Here is a 19,741-nt window from a genome sequence, read left to right on the forward strand (position 1 = left end):
TGCCTCAGCTAAGCTGCCTCTGTTCTAGCCATAAACTTCAAACCACACAGAGCCCCCTGAGGTTACTAAAACAGCTACACCCAGCAACAAATCATAGCAACTTCCACTCATTAAAAGCCCTGGTTGCACCTCAGGGGCAGGAATGCGTGATTATCTCCAGTAACTACACAGAAGCACTGCTATTAGACATAGTGCACAAGAGGGTCTTCCTCTCCCTCTATTGATCAAATTCCTGCCCTAGCCAGCCCAAGGACAATGGAAGCCAGGAGATAGTGGGTTAAAATGGATGTTCTTACAATTCGGAAAAGATGTTATCAATTTCAGGTCGAGGGCAAAGATGGTTCAGGAAAACTCTGTACACTTCTGGAGTGAAATCTTCTTGAGGTATTGAATCATTCTGGGAAATAAAACAACACTGTCAGTGAATGGTCTTTTTCTTTCCCTATCTTCCTCCCTTTCTGCTTTCCTCAATTCCTTTCCCTCCCAACCTTCATTCCCTCTTTTCTTCCATGCATTCAGGGTAAATATTCAGAAGACATTCATGAGCCCAGCTGTGGGCTCCATTTGAACACTGGCTTTGAGGTATCAAAAACCTTATTCTCTCTTGTGTTTTCATTATAATTTAAGTGTAAGAGTTTTCTTCTAAAGAGATGTTAAGGCAATTTCTTAAGTACATTTCTAAAGTGAAGTTAGACTTAGTAAAAAAGGGGGTCTCTTTAGCACATTTTTAAAGTTTGCTTTTTGTTTTGGTTTTAATCTTTTTTATTGTGATAACATTTATGCAACATAAAAATTTACCATTTTAACCATTTTTAAGTGATCAGTGACATGAAGAACATTCACATTTGTTAAAAAAATGTAAAGAACTGATTTTGTGTCTTTTTTCCCAAATAATGCTCTTTCCAGTTTAAATAATCCGATAAACTGTAAAATCTCTCTATATAAAAAGCTAATATGCAAATTGTTTGCTCGGGAGTCTGACCGGGAGATCGGGAGTTCAATCGCTCCCTATGACATGCACTGACCACCAGGGGGTGGTGCAGAACATGGTGGGTGACCAGCGGTGGTGGTGGGGCACTGGGGGAGTGAGGGAAGGAGGAGGCAGGGAGGTGGGGAGGCGGGAAGGCCAGCCCTAGGGACCCTACCCTGCACAAATTTTGTGCACCAGGCCTCTAGTGTTTTCATTAGACAGGAACCATTATTTCTCACTGACTCCTCCTGGTCCTATTGTTTGGGAAGCAAGTCACTGACATAAAAAATCACTTCTATGACTTATTTTTCTGTGTAGTCGGGCTGCCATGGAAACCGGAAACATGTATTCAAGCCTTTGTTAACAGGAAGGACATTCTTTATGCCGTTTTCCTATTTCAGGTAAGTGTTTATATGGGTGTTTTTATTTTCAAGCCCTTAAACCAAAGAAAACACCCTTCCTTTTACCATATTCATAGGTTTTGAAATGTACTTTTATAAAAGTTTCTAAAAATTATTGTCTAAAATCGTACACTCCTTGCTAACAGGTAAGAAAACTTAGCTCACCACTTAGCTCACTCCCATATTTGTGGACTGAACAAATAAAAGAATATATTTTTTTTACTAAACCCATTTATAGAACACAAAAAATCAATTTTTAAAAACAGAATTTTGAGACAAACAAACATTATACATAGCAAGATGCATTACACCATTAAACTTAAATACCTGGACACCAGTTTTGAAATCATGAGCACAAGTGGCCAAATCCAAGAACAATGGGAAGTATCCATGGATTGTTTTATTGGTGTTTTGCCACTCATAAAATGGGGACAAGTATAACCTGTAAACTGGTTTCCAAAGTCCCGTTCTATTCACAAGATGGAAGAAACCCTTTGCTTAGAAGTTGTACATTTTCCATTGCCCCCTTTCTGTGACTTAAGCACCCACATCTCCTTAAGTAGCTTTGTAAATAGCTGGAAATGACCTTCTCTATTCTACGTTTTGGCTGAGAGACACAGGGAAGGTAAATATTTAAATATCAATAGTAGTAAAGAAATACTGAATAGCTCTGTGAACCCCAAGCGTGTCCTCCAATTCTCTCTACTATTTAGTTACTATTTGGAGTTCACTCCTCGCCCCACCCCAACCTTACCCAGCACACACATATATGGATTTTTATCTAAGAACATCAATAATTGTTTTCTTTCCCTTCCTGACCCCTTTTCTCCCTCCCTTCTTGTCTTAGCTAAAATCTCTTCCTCTGGGAGCCTTTCCTTTCTCGCAGACAGGGTTTTGCCTTCCATTCTGTGATACCATCACACCTTGCTTGTCTCATATTTCAACACTCATTTTACAGGATTCTGCTCCCAGCTGTACAATTCTATTACTTTCCAGCCTGCAGATCTGCACAAGCTAGGACCTGCATTTTGCTTGTTAACTGCTCTATCTCCAGTGTGTAACATACTGCAGGTGCACACTAAATACTTACTAAATGAATGAATGTAACGTATGAGAAAGGTAGAAGTTGATAGCAAGGACTTATGTGCTATATGTTTCCCTTTGAATAGCAGTTTTAGCTAAAGTCATTTATATAAGATTCCAGACACATAACTCCATAGAACAATATGCTTTAGTAAAACTCTAACCACTGTTTATTTACCAGCTGTGAATCAGAACTTCCTATAAAGGGAAACAGATTAATTAAGATAATATGAATAAACACAATTTATTGTCATCACCAGTTGGATGTTAGAGCATAGAAAAAGAAAAACATTTCAATACAGCTGATTTTCCTTGTCTCATTTTTCTTTTGTCCAACTTGAGCAAGCCTTTGGAGTCAGTGGGTGAGAGAAAAAAATTTTTTTGTTAAAATGTGCATCATTGAGTCCTAGCTGGTTTGGCTCAGTGGATAGAGCGTCGGCCTGCAGACTAAAGGGTCCTGGGTTCCATTCCAGTCAATGGCACATACCTGGGTTGAGGGATCAATCCCCAATAGGCAGCATGCAGGAGGCAGCCAATCAATGATTCTCTCTCATCACTGATGTCTCTCTCTCTCTCTCTCTCTCTCTCTCTCTCTACCTTCCTTTCCTCTCTTAAATTAATAAAAATATATTTTAAATGTGTATTATTGAAAGCTAAAGTGAAAGAGTATAAGGGAGTAATTTTGTAAGAAATAGGTATTTAACATTCAGAAAATGTTATTTGAAAATATGTTAATTTATTGAAGTAGACTCTAATAACTCAAGAGTTCACATACAGATTTCATCTCAACAAAACAATGGATTATTTCTCAATAAATTCAGTATTTTAACTTATTCACAATATGTTTTTTCTAAAGCTATAAATCAAAAGTTGAGTTAGCCATAATGTACATGAAATACTCACAAGTAATCTGCTCATAATCAATCTCCAAAGGTTTTTGTTAATTTTTCATTTGTTAATTTCAGAGAGAAAGAAGAGAAAGGAAGAGAGGGAGAGAGAGAGAGAGAGAGAGAGAGAGAGAGAGAGAGAGAGAGACATGGACTTGATGTTCCATTTACCTTGGTTTATCGAGATAACACTGTAATCAACTGAGCTACCCAGCCAGGGCTTCAATGAGGCTTAAATTTTTTATATCAGTTATTTTAAGAATCACAGCTACAAAAATGATTATATTTCTGATTTATATTTAGGATGTAAGACATAGGAAAAAGGCAAATCTAACAGTTATCCTATAAAAATAATTTTTATTCATAATATTCTTAAGTAAAATTTAAGGTGTTCTTTTAATCCAGAAAAAACTATCTCCCTCAGTATTGCATATACTATATGTTCCTAAATATAGTAAACTTTGTTATTTAAAATAAACACATGGATTTACTCCTTATCTTCATTATTAAATGAAAATACATGTGCCAACGCTATGCCAAGACCAAAATATAACTGTAATAAGCTTTATTATTTAAAAGAAACACATAGATTTATTCCTTATCTTCTTCATTAAAATGCAAACACATAAGCCAATGCCGTATCAAGACTACTATATCATTCCAAATGACCCTGAGCTGTTCTCAAGTTAATAAGACTTAAATCAAAGGTAATTTGGTTGAAGTAAACTATTTTCAGTGCTCAGAAAGTTTGTGGGTAAAGTGGTAATTTTCTGAATATGCAAAGGTCTTCAAAGGTTTCACTGGAAAATGTGTTTGGATTATTAATAGAACTACAGTAATTGCTTTGTCTCTCTTTTTTGCTGTAGTACTACTTTTTAACAATTAAGGTAATTTGGACAAGCGACTGTAATCTCTGAAGGAGTACCCTTTAAAGGAATGTGTTATTCCAATGGATCACGTTGGCTGGGACACAAGTTCAAGTGCATTAATTATCCCTAACAATGTGCACAAAGACAATGTTTAAAAAATCTCAACAGGATATCCACTGTGTTTCTGGTAATGTGCCTATTTACAGAACACAATTAAATCTAGTTGGAATGACCGCCGGCTATGAAACGAGGCTCCAGACATGCAGGATTATCTACCATTTATATAACTTTTCTTCTGTGTAGTATTTAAAACACTTCTTGTTAGTATATCCCGAATCTTTTTTGCTAATTAGTAGATATTTTCTAGAGACACTGTTCTGTAGATATGAAATTACAATGAGGATTTCAAACATAGTTTGCAGAAGCATTTATTTCCAAGCTCTGAAACTGTCTCTGCTTTTTAAATCTTTTAAAGCATTCAATTTCTACAACTCTTCCAAGTAAAGTGTACTTTACTAAGAATAATGATCTTTCAAAGCTTTATGATGGAGGTTGATCATATTTTTAAAAAATCTCCAATTTGTTTTCAGAAAACTGTCATAACATTTAATTTACTAAAGATAAATATGTTTTTCAATTTAAACATGACTCCTGTTATTTGAATCTCATTTTCCTTTTCAAATGTCTCCAGTTGACTTTGGTCTGAAAGCGTGAACCTATAATAGACATAGTGGATTGTAAAAACTCAATTTATATTTATTGACTGAATTTTCAGAATCCAATTGTTTAGAAAATTGCAATTTACAGAGAATTGATTGATGGGTTTGACTTTCTATGCAGTTTCATTTTTTACTCCTTTTCCTTAGCTAGATATTAATAATAATAATAACTTAAATTTTTGATCATTATATGTCACAAATGTTATCCAGTAAAGGTAAAATCTGCAGCAATTACAGAGGAAAAACACTTGATGCCCATCTTTCTAAATTAATCTCTCCCACTTTCTTTTTTGTGCTTAAATGCAGTTCTCATTCGGGCCTAGTCTTTCCGGCCTCAGGGCCTTGCACACATTGTTTAATTTTTCTGGCATGAGCTTCTCTCATTCTCACTGGCAGCCCTCCACTCCTTTTGTTCCTAGAATTCCCCACAAATTACACATGTCAGTCGAGGTGTTTGACCAGCATCCCCAGAATCTGATCCTGGAACCCTGGGACTTCATTGTGTTCACTACCATATTCTCAGGGCTTGAGGGCACCCAGAAAGAATTCAAGAAATATTTATTTAATTATTGACCTTAGTTATTTCTTTCTTACTCCAAAGCATCTACTGGGAGAGCACTAATAAGCAAGTTTGATCATTTCATTTTGCTTATTAAAGTGAAGGTTAAAATGTTTGGGAGCTTCCCCACTGCTCTGCCCTAGTGTTGGAGCATCAGCATCTGTTTCCACCTGTAGCAGGAAACTGGTGGTGGAATGGCACTCTTGTTTTTCCTTGTTTTCTTCTACCTACCAAAGTCGTTGTTAAACTTAATTTTTTTTCTGAAAAGTATTCCCAACAAGAACTGACCGGTGAATCTAATAATGGCACTCATACTTTTTTCACCTTTAACCATAGGCTCAACTTCGTTCTCTGCAACTTGAGCATTGCCAGTGGGTTTTAGAGGCTCAAAGATCCTCCCTACAGCATAAGGAGTGTCCTTGGGAAAGTGCTTACTTGTTGCCTAGATACCAGGATAAAAATACTTTGCAACAGAAAGGAAAGTTCTGCATAGAGCAGAGAAAAAGGCGTTCTGCAATAGACCCATTTCTCTCAGAAACAATGGTAAAAAATCATTTTAGAGCCAGGCATGTAGAAATGTATTGAAATGAAGGCAAATTCATTGAGTTTCAGTGATTAACACATATTGAGTGCCTTGAATATGTTTGGCATGAAAAAGAGCATATTACAACCTTGTCTTCTCATCTACCTTTCCACCATCTGAGCAAAGTAGCAATCTCCAAACGTCTCCAAACTGCTTCCCTCTCAGCAAAAACTTTGAGCACAGCCCTGCAGAGCATGTAAGTATATTTCTTTATAAACATGTACTGCTATACTAATTGCTTAGTAACTTATAACTCTTAAAACTAGAAATTTTAAGAGTGAGTTAAGATTACATTCATATTTCAAATACCTTCCTAAGCATAATCTATAATGATTAGCTGATATCTCAAGGGACACCAAGAAAATATTTATTATTGAGAAGTTTAAATTCTTCATAGTGTTAATATTTTTGGCCAATACATTTTTATATCAGATAGTTTTTATATTTTATTGATAAAGAACAAAGGTCTTTCTAGATTAAAATGTTGGAATAAGGGGAGTGAAAGAAAATACAATTACAGTGACCTCACATATTGTAAATATTAACAAATAAGTCCTATGGTTTTTTGTTTTTTTTGTTAATTCTCACCAGAGAATAATTTTTCCATTGATTTTTTGGAGACAGTGGAAGGGAAGGAGGGGTCGAGTGAGGGAGAGAGAGAGAGAAACATTGATGTGAATTGGTTGACTCCTACACCTGCCCTAACCAGGCTAGAGATCGAATTGAATCTGCAACCCAGGTACAAGCCATTGACTGGAAATCAAACCCATGACCCTTTGGTGGGTGGGCTAACTCTCTAACCATTGAGCAACACAGACAGAGCTCCTATGATTTGATGTTTGGGTAGCATTTGGGGCGACCTACACTTTAGTATGATTGCTCAAAGCTATTTAGTAGTGCTAATTTTAGATAGGCAACATGCTCACCCTTGATGATGGAAGACTACAAGCCTCTAAAGCAGTTTCAACTCGTTTCCGGTCTGCTGAAAACAAGCGGTATATGCTGCAAGTGAAAGCACAACAAGTGAGAGGTGTTTGAAAGGCAGATGGATCCCAGCATTTGTAGGTGATGCCAAATGAAAACATTCCACTGAATCAACCTCTTTGGCATTCAGCTTTAAAGCATTAAAAACTTCCCATCATACCATGCATATGCACATGTGTTCTGAAAGATTGATGCACATGCTTTTTTAATCAAAGTGCCTCATATAAAATCAATATTTTGAGACAATGGTGATCACTCAATTAAAAGGCATTGCACTAAGTAGTCTCTAATATTAAGCACTAAAATAAATATCCTTGCTAACCTTGTCTCCCTGCTGCTACCCCTTGCTCTAAAGGTGTACATTGTTAATATCTATAATAATAAAAGCGTAATATGCTAATTAGACCAGATGTCCGTCCAGACGACCTTCTGAACAAAGCTGCGGCAGCGGGGGCCCAGGCAGAGGCTCCCGGCTGCCGTGGTGGTGGCGGGGGCCGAGCCCTTTGCACAAATTTCTTGCATCAGGCCTCTAGTCTATATATATAAAAGCCTAAGAGACCGGCCAACTGGCCGGTAGCTATGATGCGCAATGACCACCAGGGGTCAGACACTCCGACCAGTACTTGTGATGCACACTGACCACCAGGGGGCAGGGGCTCAACGCAGGAGTTGCTGAGCTGTGATGACTTGGCAGCTGTGGTTCTTGGGTGACGCACCCAGAACCAGAGAGGAGGGAGGGTGATTCTGTGGTGGTCACCCAAGAACCTCCCTTTTGCAATCTGGGACCCCTCAGGAGATGTTGAAGAGCCGGTTTTGGCCGGATCCCCCCAGGCCAGGCTGAGGGGCCCCACCGGTGCACGAATCCATACACCGGCCTCTTGTGATCTTATACTAGGAGCCCAAACAGCAGAAAGACCGGTCACTATGACACGCACTGACCACCAGGGGGCAGGGGCTCAACACAGGAGTTGCTGAGCTGCGATGACTTGGCAGCTGTGGTTCTTGGGTGACGTATCCGAAACCAGATGTCGGAGAGCTGGTTTCTGCCGGATCCCCACAGGCCAGGTTGAGGAACCCCACCGGTGCACCAATTCATGCACCGGGCCTCTAGTTATTAAAAATAATTAATGATTTAACTTTTACATTAACAGAAGCTCACTAGTACCTAGTAAGCCAATGGTTAAAGACGTTTGGCTAAATATGGTCTAAAGATGTGCTTTCTTTTGTCAGTAATTTGGCTTTTATAATATAACTTAAGTACTGCTATTTAATACTATATTTAATACTGGTGGGGGGTCCCTTGGCCTAGCCTGCAGAGATTGGGCCAAAACTGGCTTTCTGACATCCCCCAAGGGGTCCTGGATTGTGAGAGGAAAGTTCTTGGGTGATGCATCCTGGAATCAGTCTCCCTCCTCTCCGGTTCCGGGTGCATCACCCAAGAACCGCAGCTGCCAAGTCACTGCAGCTCGGCAGCTCTTGTGTTGAGTGTCTGCCCCCTGGTGGTCATTGAGTGTCATAGCTACCAATCAGAGTGCCTGCCCTCTGGTGCTCATTGTAAGTCATAGCTACTGGTCGGACAGTTGAACGGTCGCTTAGGCTTTTATATATAGAGATAATAATTTAGATTTAACGATTCTACTGCAACATTAGAAAATCTAGTGCCTGGGGTCCACTAGTTCCACAGGAATATGATGGGGTTGAGTTGTCATTGTCCTGTTTAGATGGGGGATTTCACTCTTCAGTTTTTCTTCCTGATCCTGGCCTCCTTCATCTTTTCTTTTCCCACCTGGTTCTGTTGACATTTGAGCTTGAAACCCCTGCTTTCAGGTTAGTGTCATTGTGGTATAAAAAGACACCATGGTCACCCAATGACCATCCTAGAATAGTTCTTCATTCTTAATCTCAGATAATCTTTTGGATTATCAGCAAGATTCCCCCTGCCCCCTCCACCCTTTCTTGCTTTGGTGTTTCTTGAAAATGAGGCCACAGAAAGGGGAAGAAGCCCTGTGACCCTCTGAGGAAAACAGCTGCACTGATGTGAACAGGCATGTGAGGGAGGATGGGTGACCATGCATTCCCATGCTCCCACTTGGGCCAGAGGAGAAACAAAACAGAGTCATGGCATGGACTCAAATCTTTGGGAAAAACAAAACGAAGAATGAGAAATGCTCACGCAGCTTACTTTTTGAGAGGAATGCGCCCTTCTGGAGTGACTTGCAGCTTAAGTTTAGTATAGCTGTTGGGGAAGCAGAAAAACAAGTGTTTAATTTTTAAAAAGCAAATAATTTACATTGGAAAAGGGCTCATGCATATGCACAGTTCACTGAAATTTCACAAGCTGTCCACGTCTCTGCAGTTGGTGCCCAGATCAAGAAATAGAATATTATCACACTGTAGCATCCCAGCAGCCCCTCTCACACCCCCTTCCAGAATCTATTCCCCAAAAGGGAACCGTAATCCTGATTTTAACCAACATAGACAATTTTTGCCTGTTTTTATACTGTATGTAAATGGAATCACATTATTTTATGTCTGGCTTCTTTCTCTCAATGCTGTTTTTAAGATCCATCCATGCTTTTGCTTATAGTTGGAAAGCATTCATTCTCATTGCTGTATAGTATTTCATTGTGTGAATATAGCACCTGTATTTATCTCTTCAACTGCTTCTGGACATGTGGCTACAGAGATGAAGCAACAGAATTTGGGACCACTACTTTAAGAAACTACACACGGTATGATCCAGCAGTCTCATATTGAATAGTACATGCAACAGAAATGCTCATAACATGTTCATCAAAAGACATGGTCTATAATGTCCATAGCAGCTATTCATAGGGAGACATCTATCCAGAACAGACATTTGCAATAGATAATAAATGATTAGCTAAATAGATGTTTTTACCAGCTATGACATGCTGTGTTTCAGATAAAACATTTATCTCTGTGTCATGGCCCACTAACACTGCCTGCCACAAAAGATGTTAAAAAAATGTCTATTAGATAAATGTCCATTAGATGGTAAAAAGAAAAGGTAAAAAGAAAGGGGTAGTGGAGGAGGTGTATGAAGGGTCAAGCTCAAGGTGACAACTAAGGAGATGAGATGATGAGATGATGAGAAAGCATTTAAGTCATCGGTTCTCAACCTGTGGGCTGCGACCCCTTTGGGGGTCGAATGACCCTTTCACAGGGGTCGCATAAGACCATCGGAAAACACATATATAATTACATATTGTTTTTGTGATTAATCACTATGCTTTAATTATGTTAAATTTGTAACAGTGAAATTGGGGGTCACCACAACATGAGGAACTGTATTAAAGGGTCACGGCATTAGGAAGGTTGAGAACCACTGATTTAAGTGAAGACCTGTGGCTACTGACTCAAACTAAAAGAAATTCATAGAAAAGTCGGAGAGAAATGTGGTCTGAAGCTTAGGTCTGAAATGATGGGTATGCCTTACAGAAGAAGAGGGAAGCAAGAAAGTTGTTAAATAAAATAGAGGGCCACATGGAAATATTTCCACTTGTGGTTTTGATGTTCAAGGCTCCCAATCTCTTGAACATCCACAGCTTATGAAGTGAACACACCAATTCATTGCTGCGTGTCTGGCAGAAATCGTTGTTTTCCCTGGTCAAATAATACTGTAATACAAGAATGACTGGATAATCCTGATTTGCTTTTCTTTCCTTCTCCTTTTAATTCTACTCTTTCCCTTCTCTTTCTCTTTTCTTACTAACACTTGCTGTGATTGTCTGCAAGGGCAGGGATCAGGGCATCAGCCTATTGATTTAAGTTGTGAGAGAAGTTATTGTAGCATCTATCAGAGCTAATAATCTGGAGAAATGAGTACCATATGTTGTTCATTCTCTTCCTCAGATTAATAATTGATATGACACAGGCAGATGCAGAAGCAGATGACGATCTGAAATTAATAATATTTGGTTCTGAGCACAGATGCCAGGATTTGGAAGTGTCTCCTTATTGTGTGTCAAAGGCATTGACATTCAGGGGCGCTCAGGGATGTGCAGTTCAAAGAAAAGGGCGATCTTTCTTGGAAGTCTTCCAATTTCAAACGGAGGAGGAATCAGTTCTCTAACAAATCCCAAAGGGAAATTTATGTTTATCAATGTGAGGAGCCAGTGCAGCATAACAAAAGACTCGCAAAGGAGAAAGGAAACTGACTCAGAAGAAACAACACCCTTGGCAACAAAATTAGAGTTACTTACGCTTTTTCCAGAAATGCGTCCCTGGACATGTTTTGGGCCAGCAGGTTTGTTGCCAAATTGAAAACCTCATTTGTCCATTCCTGGAAAATGTAAATCACACTTGCATTAGCTTAAATACTGTACAGTCATTAGACACATGTTTAACTAGGCTACCAGGAAGACAAATCATTCAATTTGTATGCCTAAGGGGCTTTTTTCTTTTTTCTTTTTTTAATTCAAAACCGAAAAAAATGTTCTTTACACGTAAACAAAATTTTTACTGCTTTTAAAAACTCTACTAATAGGAATCTGGTATGTTGCTATTTAATAATAATACTTTTTCCTAGTTTCCTTACATCAACAGATAAAGAGTTATAGAAAAGTTTAAAATATAGACAAATATATTTTCAACACACCTATAAATGTAGTCTTCCCACTTTACAATTCAAGCCAAAGCAGCTTCCCAGGGATATTTAAATACTAATTACGGTTCTAGAAGTTCTTTAAACTAGTTTCAGCTGCAATGTCATACAGTATCCAGTACTCTCCTGCCCCCAACTCTGTCAGTCCTTCACTTCTTCCTAATCTTAATGCCTACCTCACACCATTCTCTGGTGATCTCACTTGGTTTTCATGAAAATGAAAAAGAGCAAACTTGCAAATAAAGTTGAAGTTCTATTCTGGATGATAATTTTGAACACACAATTAACATTCTAGTCCAAAAAAGAAATGTCTCTAAGAGGTGACATACACTCTAAGTAGCCTAATTACCCAATGTTATTGTTGGCGTGGCTTTCTCTTCAATGAAATCATGTTTTTTAGTTCAATGGTCTTTGTACCTAAGTTTGTTATTTCTACTGTTGTTTCTTGGTCTTTTGTTTTTTGTCTCCTGACTTAAGACACTGATAATATGCCATCCTATATAATAAAAGGCTAATATGTAAATCGACCGAACGGCAGAACGATTAGTCACTATGACACACACTGACCAACAGGGGGCAGACATTCAACACAGGAGCTGGTGGTCAGTGCCCTCCCACAGCAGGAACACTGCTCAGCCAGAAGCCAGGCTCACAGCTGATGAGTGCAGCAGCAGTGGCAGAGCCTTTCCCACCTCCTTAGCAGTTGGACATCCCCTGAGGGCTCCTGGACTGCTAGAGGGCGCAGGCTGGGCTGAGGGACCCTCCCCCACCACTGCACAAATGTCATGCACCGGGCTTCTAGTCATGTAATAAAGTAACATTTGAGGGGAACTTTAGGAATGGGGGCAGAGAGTGATGGAATAGGAACAGGGCATTGTAAGCAGAGACAATTGGGGGGTGGGGAGAACAGAGGCAAGCAAACAGGACAGTATTTAGAGGGAATGGGGAATAGGCTAATATAAATTTGAAAAGAAAGGGGGAGTTGCAACAACAAAAAAGTAAAATTGAGGCCAGAGTACAAACAACATTTAATGTCTACTCTGGTATCTGAAGTTAATTTAGCAAAAGAATGTAATGTCACCAAAGGCTTTTTTTGGTGTGTGTGTGTGTGTGTGTGTGTGTGTGTGTGTGTTTTAGGGTGTGAAGTGAGGGGACTATGGCCTAGACCAGTGATGGCGAACCTTTTGAGCTCAGCGTGTCAGCATTTTGAAAAACCCTAACTTAACTCTGGTGCCGTGTCACATATAGAAATTTTTGGATATTTGCAACCATAGTAAAACAAAGACTTATATTTTTGATATTTATTTTATATATTTCAATGCCATTTAACAAAGAAAAATCAACCAAAAAAATGAGTTCATGTGTCACCTCTGACACACATGTTATAGGTTCGCCATCACTGGCCTAGACTGTGTGCTGGTGAGATTATCTGGCAGCCTTGTCAAAGATGGATTTGAGGCTGAGAAACCAAACAGGGGGAACTCATTTAGGAAGTTGTAATAGTCCAGGTGAGAAGCACAGCCACTTTGAACTCCATACTGTAGGTGGAGGACTTGGGAAAAACAGAAGAGAACAACTGTGAGTGAAGCCAAATAACTGACCACCAAGCTTGATGTATTCACAGAAAACAATAGAAATAACTTTTTAAAAGCTTCAAAATAAAGCTTCTTCAAAGCAAATCTGAAACTAAGAGTAATAACGACTGGCACTGATTTTTAAAATATGGTTCTGGTTTAATATTTTCTGGGCTAAGGATCAAATTTTAGGTATTTCCAGCTCCCTGGCAACTTTATACATTGGTAAAAGTATTTATAATTGATGGCAATGTACTACTTTGTATGCTTACTGGGGCCAATCCCACACCAGAAATAGGTACAGTGAAGGCATTATAAAGAGTGGGGGAAATTTGACTGGTTCTGATCTTCTGGTTGGAAACTAAGGCCTGTATTATATCAGGTCCAATAGAGGTACAGGGTGGGGCAAAAGAAGGTTTACACTTGTGAGTACACTAAACACAGAGTTTATTCTTGTATTATTATTTATTTATTATTGTATTTTCCATTAGAATAACTGTATACCCACTTTTGCTTCACCCCATAATGTGAACAACATTTAACTTTCTAGTAGCCACATTTAAAAAAGCAAAAAAAAAAAAAGCAAAACAAAACAAACAAAAAACCCCAACAAAACCAGGGAGACTAATTTTAATAACACATTTTATTTAACCCAATATTTTTAGAATATTATTAATCATGTAATCAACATAAAATTACTGACATACTTTACATTTTTTAATGTGCTCAGTCTTTGAAATGAGGTATGCATTTTGCACTTATTGCTCACCTCAATTGCATTGGCAATCTTTCAAGTGCTCAATAGCCACACAGGTGGCTGGTGGCTGTGGCTGCCACATTGGCCAGTGCAGGTCTTCTGGATCCTTTGCTCTTTTTATGGATCCTTTATGAAGCCAGCTTTAGGAGAGCTTCATCACCACCTTCACTGCACAGCCACTGTTAGCTCATTACGACAGTAAAGCATAATTTATTTCATCGCATTCTCAGAAGGTGACCATCTAAATTTCCAAGTGTGGAATCCCTACAATCCATTGGCCTCCTGCAATCTTTTGAGATACACAAGAGATCTCATCTAGGCTGAGTCAAAGATTGGGGGGTGGGGGGGGGAAGCAATGACCAAGAGAACTTTAGAAATAATCCAACTCTTGGCTTGGTGATGGTCACTGGGCTAAACGGTATGTGTCCTACTTTGGATTCCCGAGTAGCAGACCCTGAGACAAGGATTTATGAGGAATGGGTTTATTACAAAGTGTTCCCTGCAACATTATGGGAATATGAGCAGGGCTGGGATGGGAAGAAGGCAGAATGGTGAGATACCAAGCAAATTCAGGCAGATGGTAAGTTTGGCCTAATTCTTTCCTGGGTAGACCACACCTCAAAGGTGAGTTTTCTGATCAGGGGCTAGGGACCTGGAGTATGGTGAAACCTGTGCCTGTTATTCTTGGTTAAGGCTGCTGGAGGGGATGGAAATCCCCAGGTACTTCCTGATTTCCTTGAGAGCAGGCAAAAAAGGGGTTCCAGCATCCAGAGGGAACTGCCAACAGAGACACGGGTACTAGTTGTTGGGAGTGAAAGTCCACCGAGGTGTTGTGTGAGAGAATGGCAAAGGAATCAGAGGGGATATGGGCAGAGCACTGCTTATTTCTAGACTTTTGAGTGCCAGCAGTAGCCAAAACCTTGGGAAAATTGGTTTACATGCATACGTTCCAGGGCAGCTCTTTCCAAACTTTCATGCGCAAACAAATCACCGGGGTCTTGTTGAAATGTAAATGCTGATTCAGGACATCTGGGGAGGGTATAGAGCTGTGGTCGGCAAACTGCGGGGCTCGGGAGCCACATGCGACTCTTTGGCCCCTTGAGTGTGGTTCTTCCTAAGCCTTAGGAGTACCCTAATTAAGTTAATAACAATGTACCTACCTATACAGTTTAAGTTTTAAAAATTTGGTTCTCAAAAGAAATTTCAATGGTTGTACTGTTGATATTTGACTCTGTTGGCTAATGAGTTTGCCGACCACTGGTATAGAGGATCTGTATTTCCTACAAGCTTCCAAGTGAGGTCTATGCTATAGCATATCACGGAGAAGCAAAATTCTAGAGTCGACTTGCAGCACTGACTGACTGACTGTTAGAAATGTAGGACTTTAGGCTCCACACCAGACCTTCTGACTCAGATTTGCTTTTTTTTTCTTTTTCATGAAATCCTTATATTTTTATGCGTATTAAAGTTTGAGCATACTGCTGGGCCAGGGACAACATTTTGAATAACAATGTGTCCCAGGACCTGGTCTAGGAAGCATTGCTCTAAGCTTTGTCTACTCATTTTGCAGGCAAATGAAGAAATTACTTTGGTTATTAGTTTTAGAATAACCCAAAGCCCTCAGGGCTGCATTAAGCACAACATGGCTAAGGAGATGCAGCCAGAGCAGCTTAAAGGAGTCTCTGTTCATCTTGAAATGATGACATGCTTTCCTGCAGTGTAGACAGATTTGACCCTGGCAGGACCCCCATCAGTCCAGTGCTGGGCCCTGGTTAGTTTGGCAGCTTCTTATTTAATCAGGAGGACTTGTTTTCTACCTGCAGAGACTTAGTTTTGATGATTTGACACCAAACTTGGTTCAGCCCCTGCTATTTAAACCCTTGAAGTGCCTTAAGTGATATTTTCTGCCTTATGGTCCATCTCTTCTCATAAAACAGATAGCAGAGACCCAAACTTAGAGAAAACTAAAAATGAACTTGCATGGAGTTTCACCTGGAGTTGAAATGGGCATGTTTGTATATTACATGTGAGATTATTTCTGCAATTCCTGTGCCCACACCCCCCCCCCCCCCGCCCCCGTGCTGGTGCCATCAATGAGCTGTCAGTCTCTTCACCTTAAGAGAGATCGGGTTTTCCTACTGTGTCACAAAGTTAATGTACATTTATTTCTAAAGCTATTTAAATTCCGTCATACTTGGCACAGGAAATATGTGTTTGCTTAATACTACTAACAATTATTTCACAATTCTCTATTACCCTCCTAGGTATTGTTGGAGAATTTGCTCTGCACTGAGCTAAGTTCTTTGCATCCAAGATCGTAATTAATTCTTACAACAATTCTCTAGGAGGTAGGTACTGTTCTTAGCCTCATTTTACCGATGAGGATTCAGTTTCATAGCACTTCTAAAACATATGTCCTCAGAGCTAATAAAAGTCATGGTTTGGGATTAGATCACTTGTTTCATGGGCTCCAAAATTTATGTTCTTAGATACAGTGCTCTCAGTCATTTTGTCCTGGAGAATTTTAGGGTTGCTGATACATATAATTCAATAAGATAAAAAGATAAGTAAATCCACTTAATTATTTTCTAAATGCTAAAACACTGATTTAGCATTTACTATGGGCTAGGGCGCTAGGCACTGCTCTAAGCATTTTTAAAATAATGAACTCATTTAATCCTCACAACCACCCTCTGAGATATAGTCTATTATTACCACCCTGTTTTACAAATGGTAGAGGAGAAATGTCAGGGGAGATGATAAGATGGACAGAGGGGGTTTTGTAAAGAGAGATTTAAATGCAGGTTTTGTAAAGACGGATTCAATTATAACACATTTCACACTTCCCCCAGATCCAAATACTTATCATTGCAGCAGTTCAACACTATTCCTAGTTCTGAGAACAGACCTTTCTCCATTGGCAATTCACACCTCTTAACTTTGTCCTAACTTATGGCTGTAAATGGTACACAAACGAAGACAGGGTCTTCTGGAAGAAATACCATTCTTGCAGATCTTTCCGTTTCCTATTGTGCTGGTTCATGTTATCTTTAATATTTTAATATATTGACTTTATCTTTCCCTTTTTTCAGCGTTACATACATCTGGTATGCATAAAAATACAGAGAGTAGTATAACAAACAGTCCTAAGTTTAACAAATGTCAACGTTTTGCCATATTTGTTTTCATATTTTTAAAAAATATATGTACAAGAGATATTGTGGTGCAGATTAATTCTATGCTGTGGTTCTCTCTGATTCCATTCTTCTCCCTCTCCCCAGAAGCAAGCTCTTTTTTGAAAGGTAGGTATCAATACCATCTATTTTCATATAGAATTATGAGAAGGGTATATAGATCAGGGTTCAGCAAACTAAGGCCTAAGGGCTAAATCCAGTCTGCTGCCTGTTTTCATGAATAAAGTTTTATTGGGACACCAACATGCTCATTCATGTATGTGCTGTCTATGGCTGCTTTCATGCTACAATGGCAGAGTTGAGTAGCAGCAACAGAGACTCCAGAAATGCCAAATATTTACGATCTGACCTTTTACAGAAAAAGTTTGCCACTCATTGGAATGGGAACCTGTATGTTTAAAATACTACATAAATTATACCATATTGTATGTACTAGTATCCTTTGGCTAATGGATACTTGCAACCAACATGATGTCTTTAAACTGCGTCCTTGCTTCTGCAGGTGGATCTATTTAATTAATTTTAATTACTACACTATCCCACTGTAGGAATGTATAATTTATTAATCTATATTTTTATTGATGAACATTTCTTGTCTTTTCCTTCAGAAATGTTTCTTTGCACAAACATACTTCCTGTAGCCTTGGGTCACATCTAAGAGATTCTCTAGGATGAATATCCTGATGAATTCTTAGAATCCATGCATCTTCCTAGTAACAGATGCTGCTACTTGCTCACCAAAGCAGCCAGGGCACTGTGCTTTCTTACTATTGGCAGTGAGCTTTTATTTTCCCATGCTATCCCAAACTTGCTATTATCTGACTTCCAGAAAATTTTTGCAGAGGTCTCAATTGGCATCTCTAGTTTACCAGCATGGTTGAGCATCATTTTATATATGTTGGGGCTGTTCCACTTCTTCTGTAAATTTTCTGTTCACATTCTTTTAAAAAATATGTATATTTTTGATTTTAGAGAGGAAGAGAGGGAGGGGGGAGAGAGAGAGAGACAGCAAGAGACAGAGAGAGAACTTAATGATGTGAATCATTGATCAGCTGCCTCCTGCATGCCCCCTACTGGGGATGGAGCCCACAACCCGGGCATGTGCCCTGACCAGGAATGGAACTATGACCTCCTGATTCATAAGTCGACGCTCAACCCCTGAGCCACACTAACTGGGCTTTGTTTACATTCTTGACTCTTTTTTATTTTAGGGTATTGTGCTCATTGTCTTTAAAAGGGGAGGGTTTTTGTTTGTTTGTTTGAGGTTTGAGCTCAAACACAGGTCAGTGGTCAGTATCAGTCCTAGTGATAGGAAAGTGCCACACCAAGGCTGTGCATTGTAGAAGGCACCCATGGCATCGTGGCGTCAAGGAGCCTGGGCCATGGCATGACTGACAGCAAGCATGTGGAGTTACAGAGAAAAGACAGAGTGTAACCTCTGCTCTCAAAAACATGCATTCATTCAGAGGAGTTTTTGAGGAAACAAAACGTTCTAAAAGGAATACTGAATCTCTCTCTGTCTCCCCCCCTCTCTCTATACATGTGTAAATAGTTATAATTATACCATATCCTATCTAATAAAAGAGTAATATGCAAATTGACCATCACTCCAACACACAAGATGGCCGCCCCCATGTGGTCAAAGATGGCCACCCCCATGTGAACACAAGATGGCCTGCAGGGGAGGGCAGTTGTGGGCAATTAGGCCTGCAGGGGAGGGCAGTTGGGGGGGACCCAGGCCTGCAGGGGAGGGCAGTTGGGGGCAACCAGGCCTGAAGGGGAGAGCAGTTAGGGGAGACCAGGCTGGCAGGGGAAGGCAGTTGGGGGCGACCAGGCTGGCTGGGGAGGGAAGTTAGGGGCAATCTGGGGGGCAGGGGAGGGCAGTTAGTGGTGACCAGACCTGCAGGGGAGGGCAGTTGGGGGCAACCAGGCCTGAAGGGGAGAGCAGTTAGGGGAGACCAGGCTGGCAGGGGAAGGCAGTTGGGGGCGACCAGGCTGGCTGGGGAGGGAAGTTAGGGGCAATCTGGGGGGCAGGGGAGGGCAGTTAGTGGTGACCAGACCTGCAGGGGAGGGCAGTTGGGGGCAACCAGGCCTGAAGGGGAGAGCAGTTAGGGGAGACCAGGCTGGCAGGGGAAGGCAGTTGGGGGCGACCAGGCTGGCTGGGGAGGGAAGTTAGGGGCAATCTGGGGGGCAGGGGAGGGCAGTTAGTGGTGACCAGACCTGCAGGGGAGGGCAGTTGGGGGCAACCAGGCCTGAAGGGGAGAGCAGTTAGGGGAGACCAGGCTGGCAGGGGAAGGCAGTTGGGGGCGACCAGGATTGGAGAGGATGCAGGCTGGGCTGAGGGACACCCCCCACCCCCCGTGCATGAATTTCATGCATTGGGCCTCTAGTAATTATATAAATAATGATGAGTCAATTGTTACCCAAATGAAGTAAAAAGAGTGGCAAATGATCATCTAAAAGCAGGTTATTTCCAAAGTGCCTTATTAGGAAGCCTCAATTTATTCTACTTAATTAATTTTTAACAGGTTCCT

General features: G+C 40.2%; 1 protein-coding gene across 1 annotated transcript in view; it reads right to left on the reverse strand.

Moving 5' to 3' along the window:
• PLCB1 (phospholipase C, beta 1 (phosphoinositide-specific)) overlaps nucleotides 1-19,741 on the reverse strand; it is a 616,974-nt gene that overhangs the window by 185,539 nt on the left and 411,694 nt on the right. The window contains exons 5-8 of the mRNA XM_005874740.2: nucleotides 11,282-11,361; nucleotides 9,238-9,291; nucleotides 6,998-7,073; nucleotides 297-397 (exon numbers count right to left, since the gene is read on the reverse strand). Of these exons, the coding sequence (XP_005874802.1) occupies nucleotides 297-397; nucleotides 6,998-7,073; nucleotides 9,238-9,291; nucleotides 11,282-11,361 (311 nt within the window). The remainder of the gene's footprint in view (nucleotides 1-296; nucleotides 398-6,997; nucleotides 7,074-9,237; nucleotides 9,292-11,281; nucleotides 11,362-19,741) is intronic.

The sequence above is a fragment of the Myotis brandtii genome, unplaced genomic scaffold (genome assembly GCF_000412655.1).
Source record: "Myotis brandtii unplaced genomic scaffold, ASM41265v1 scaffold45, whole genome shotgun sequence".
In the NCBI taxonomy this organism is placed as follows: Eukaryota; Metazoa; Chordata; class Mammalia; order Chiroptera; family Vespertilionidae; genus Myotis; species Myotis brandtii.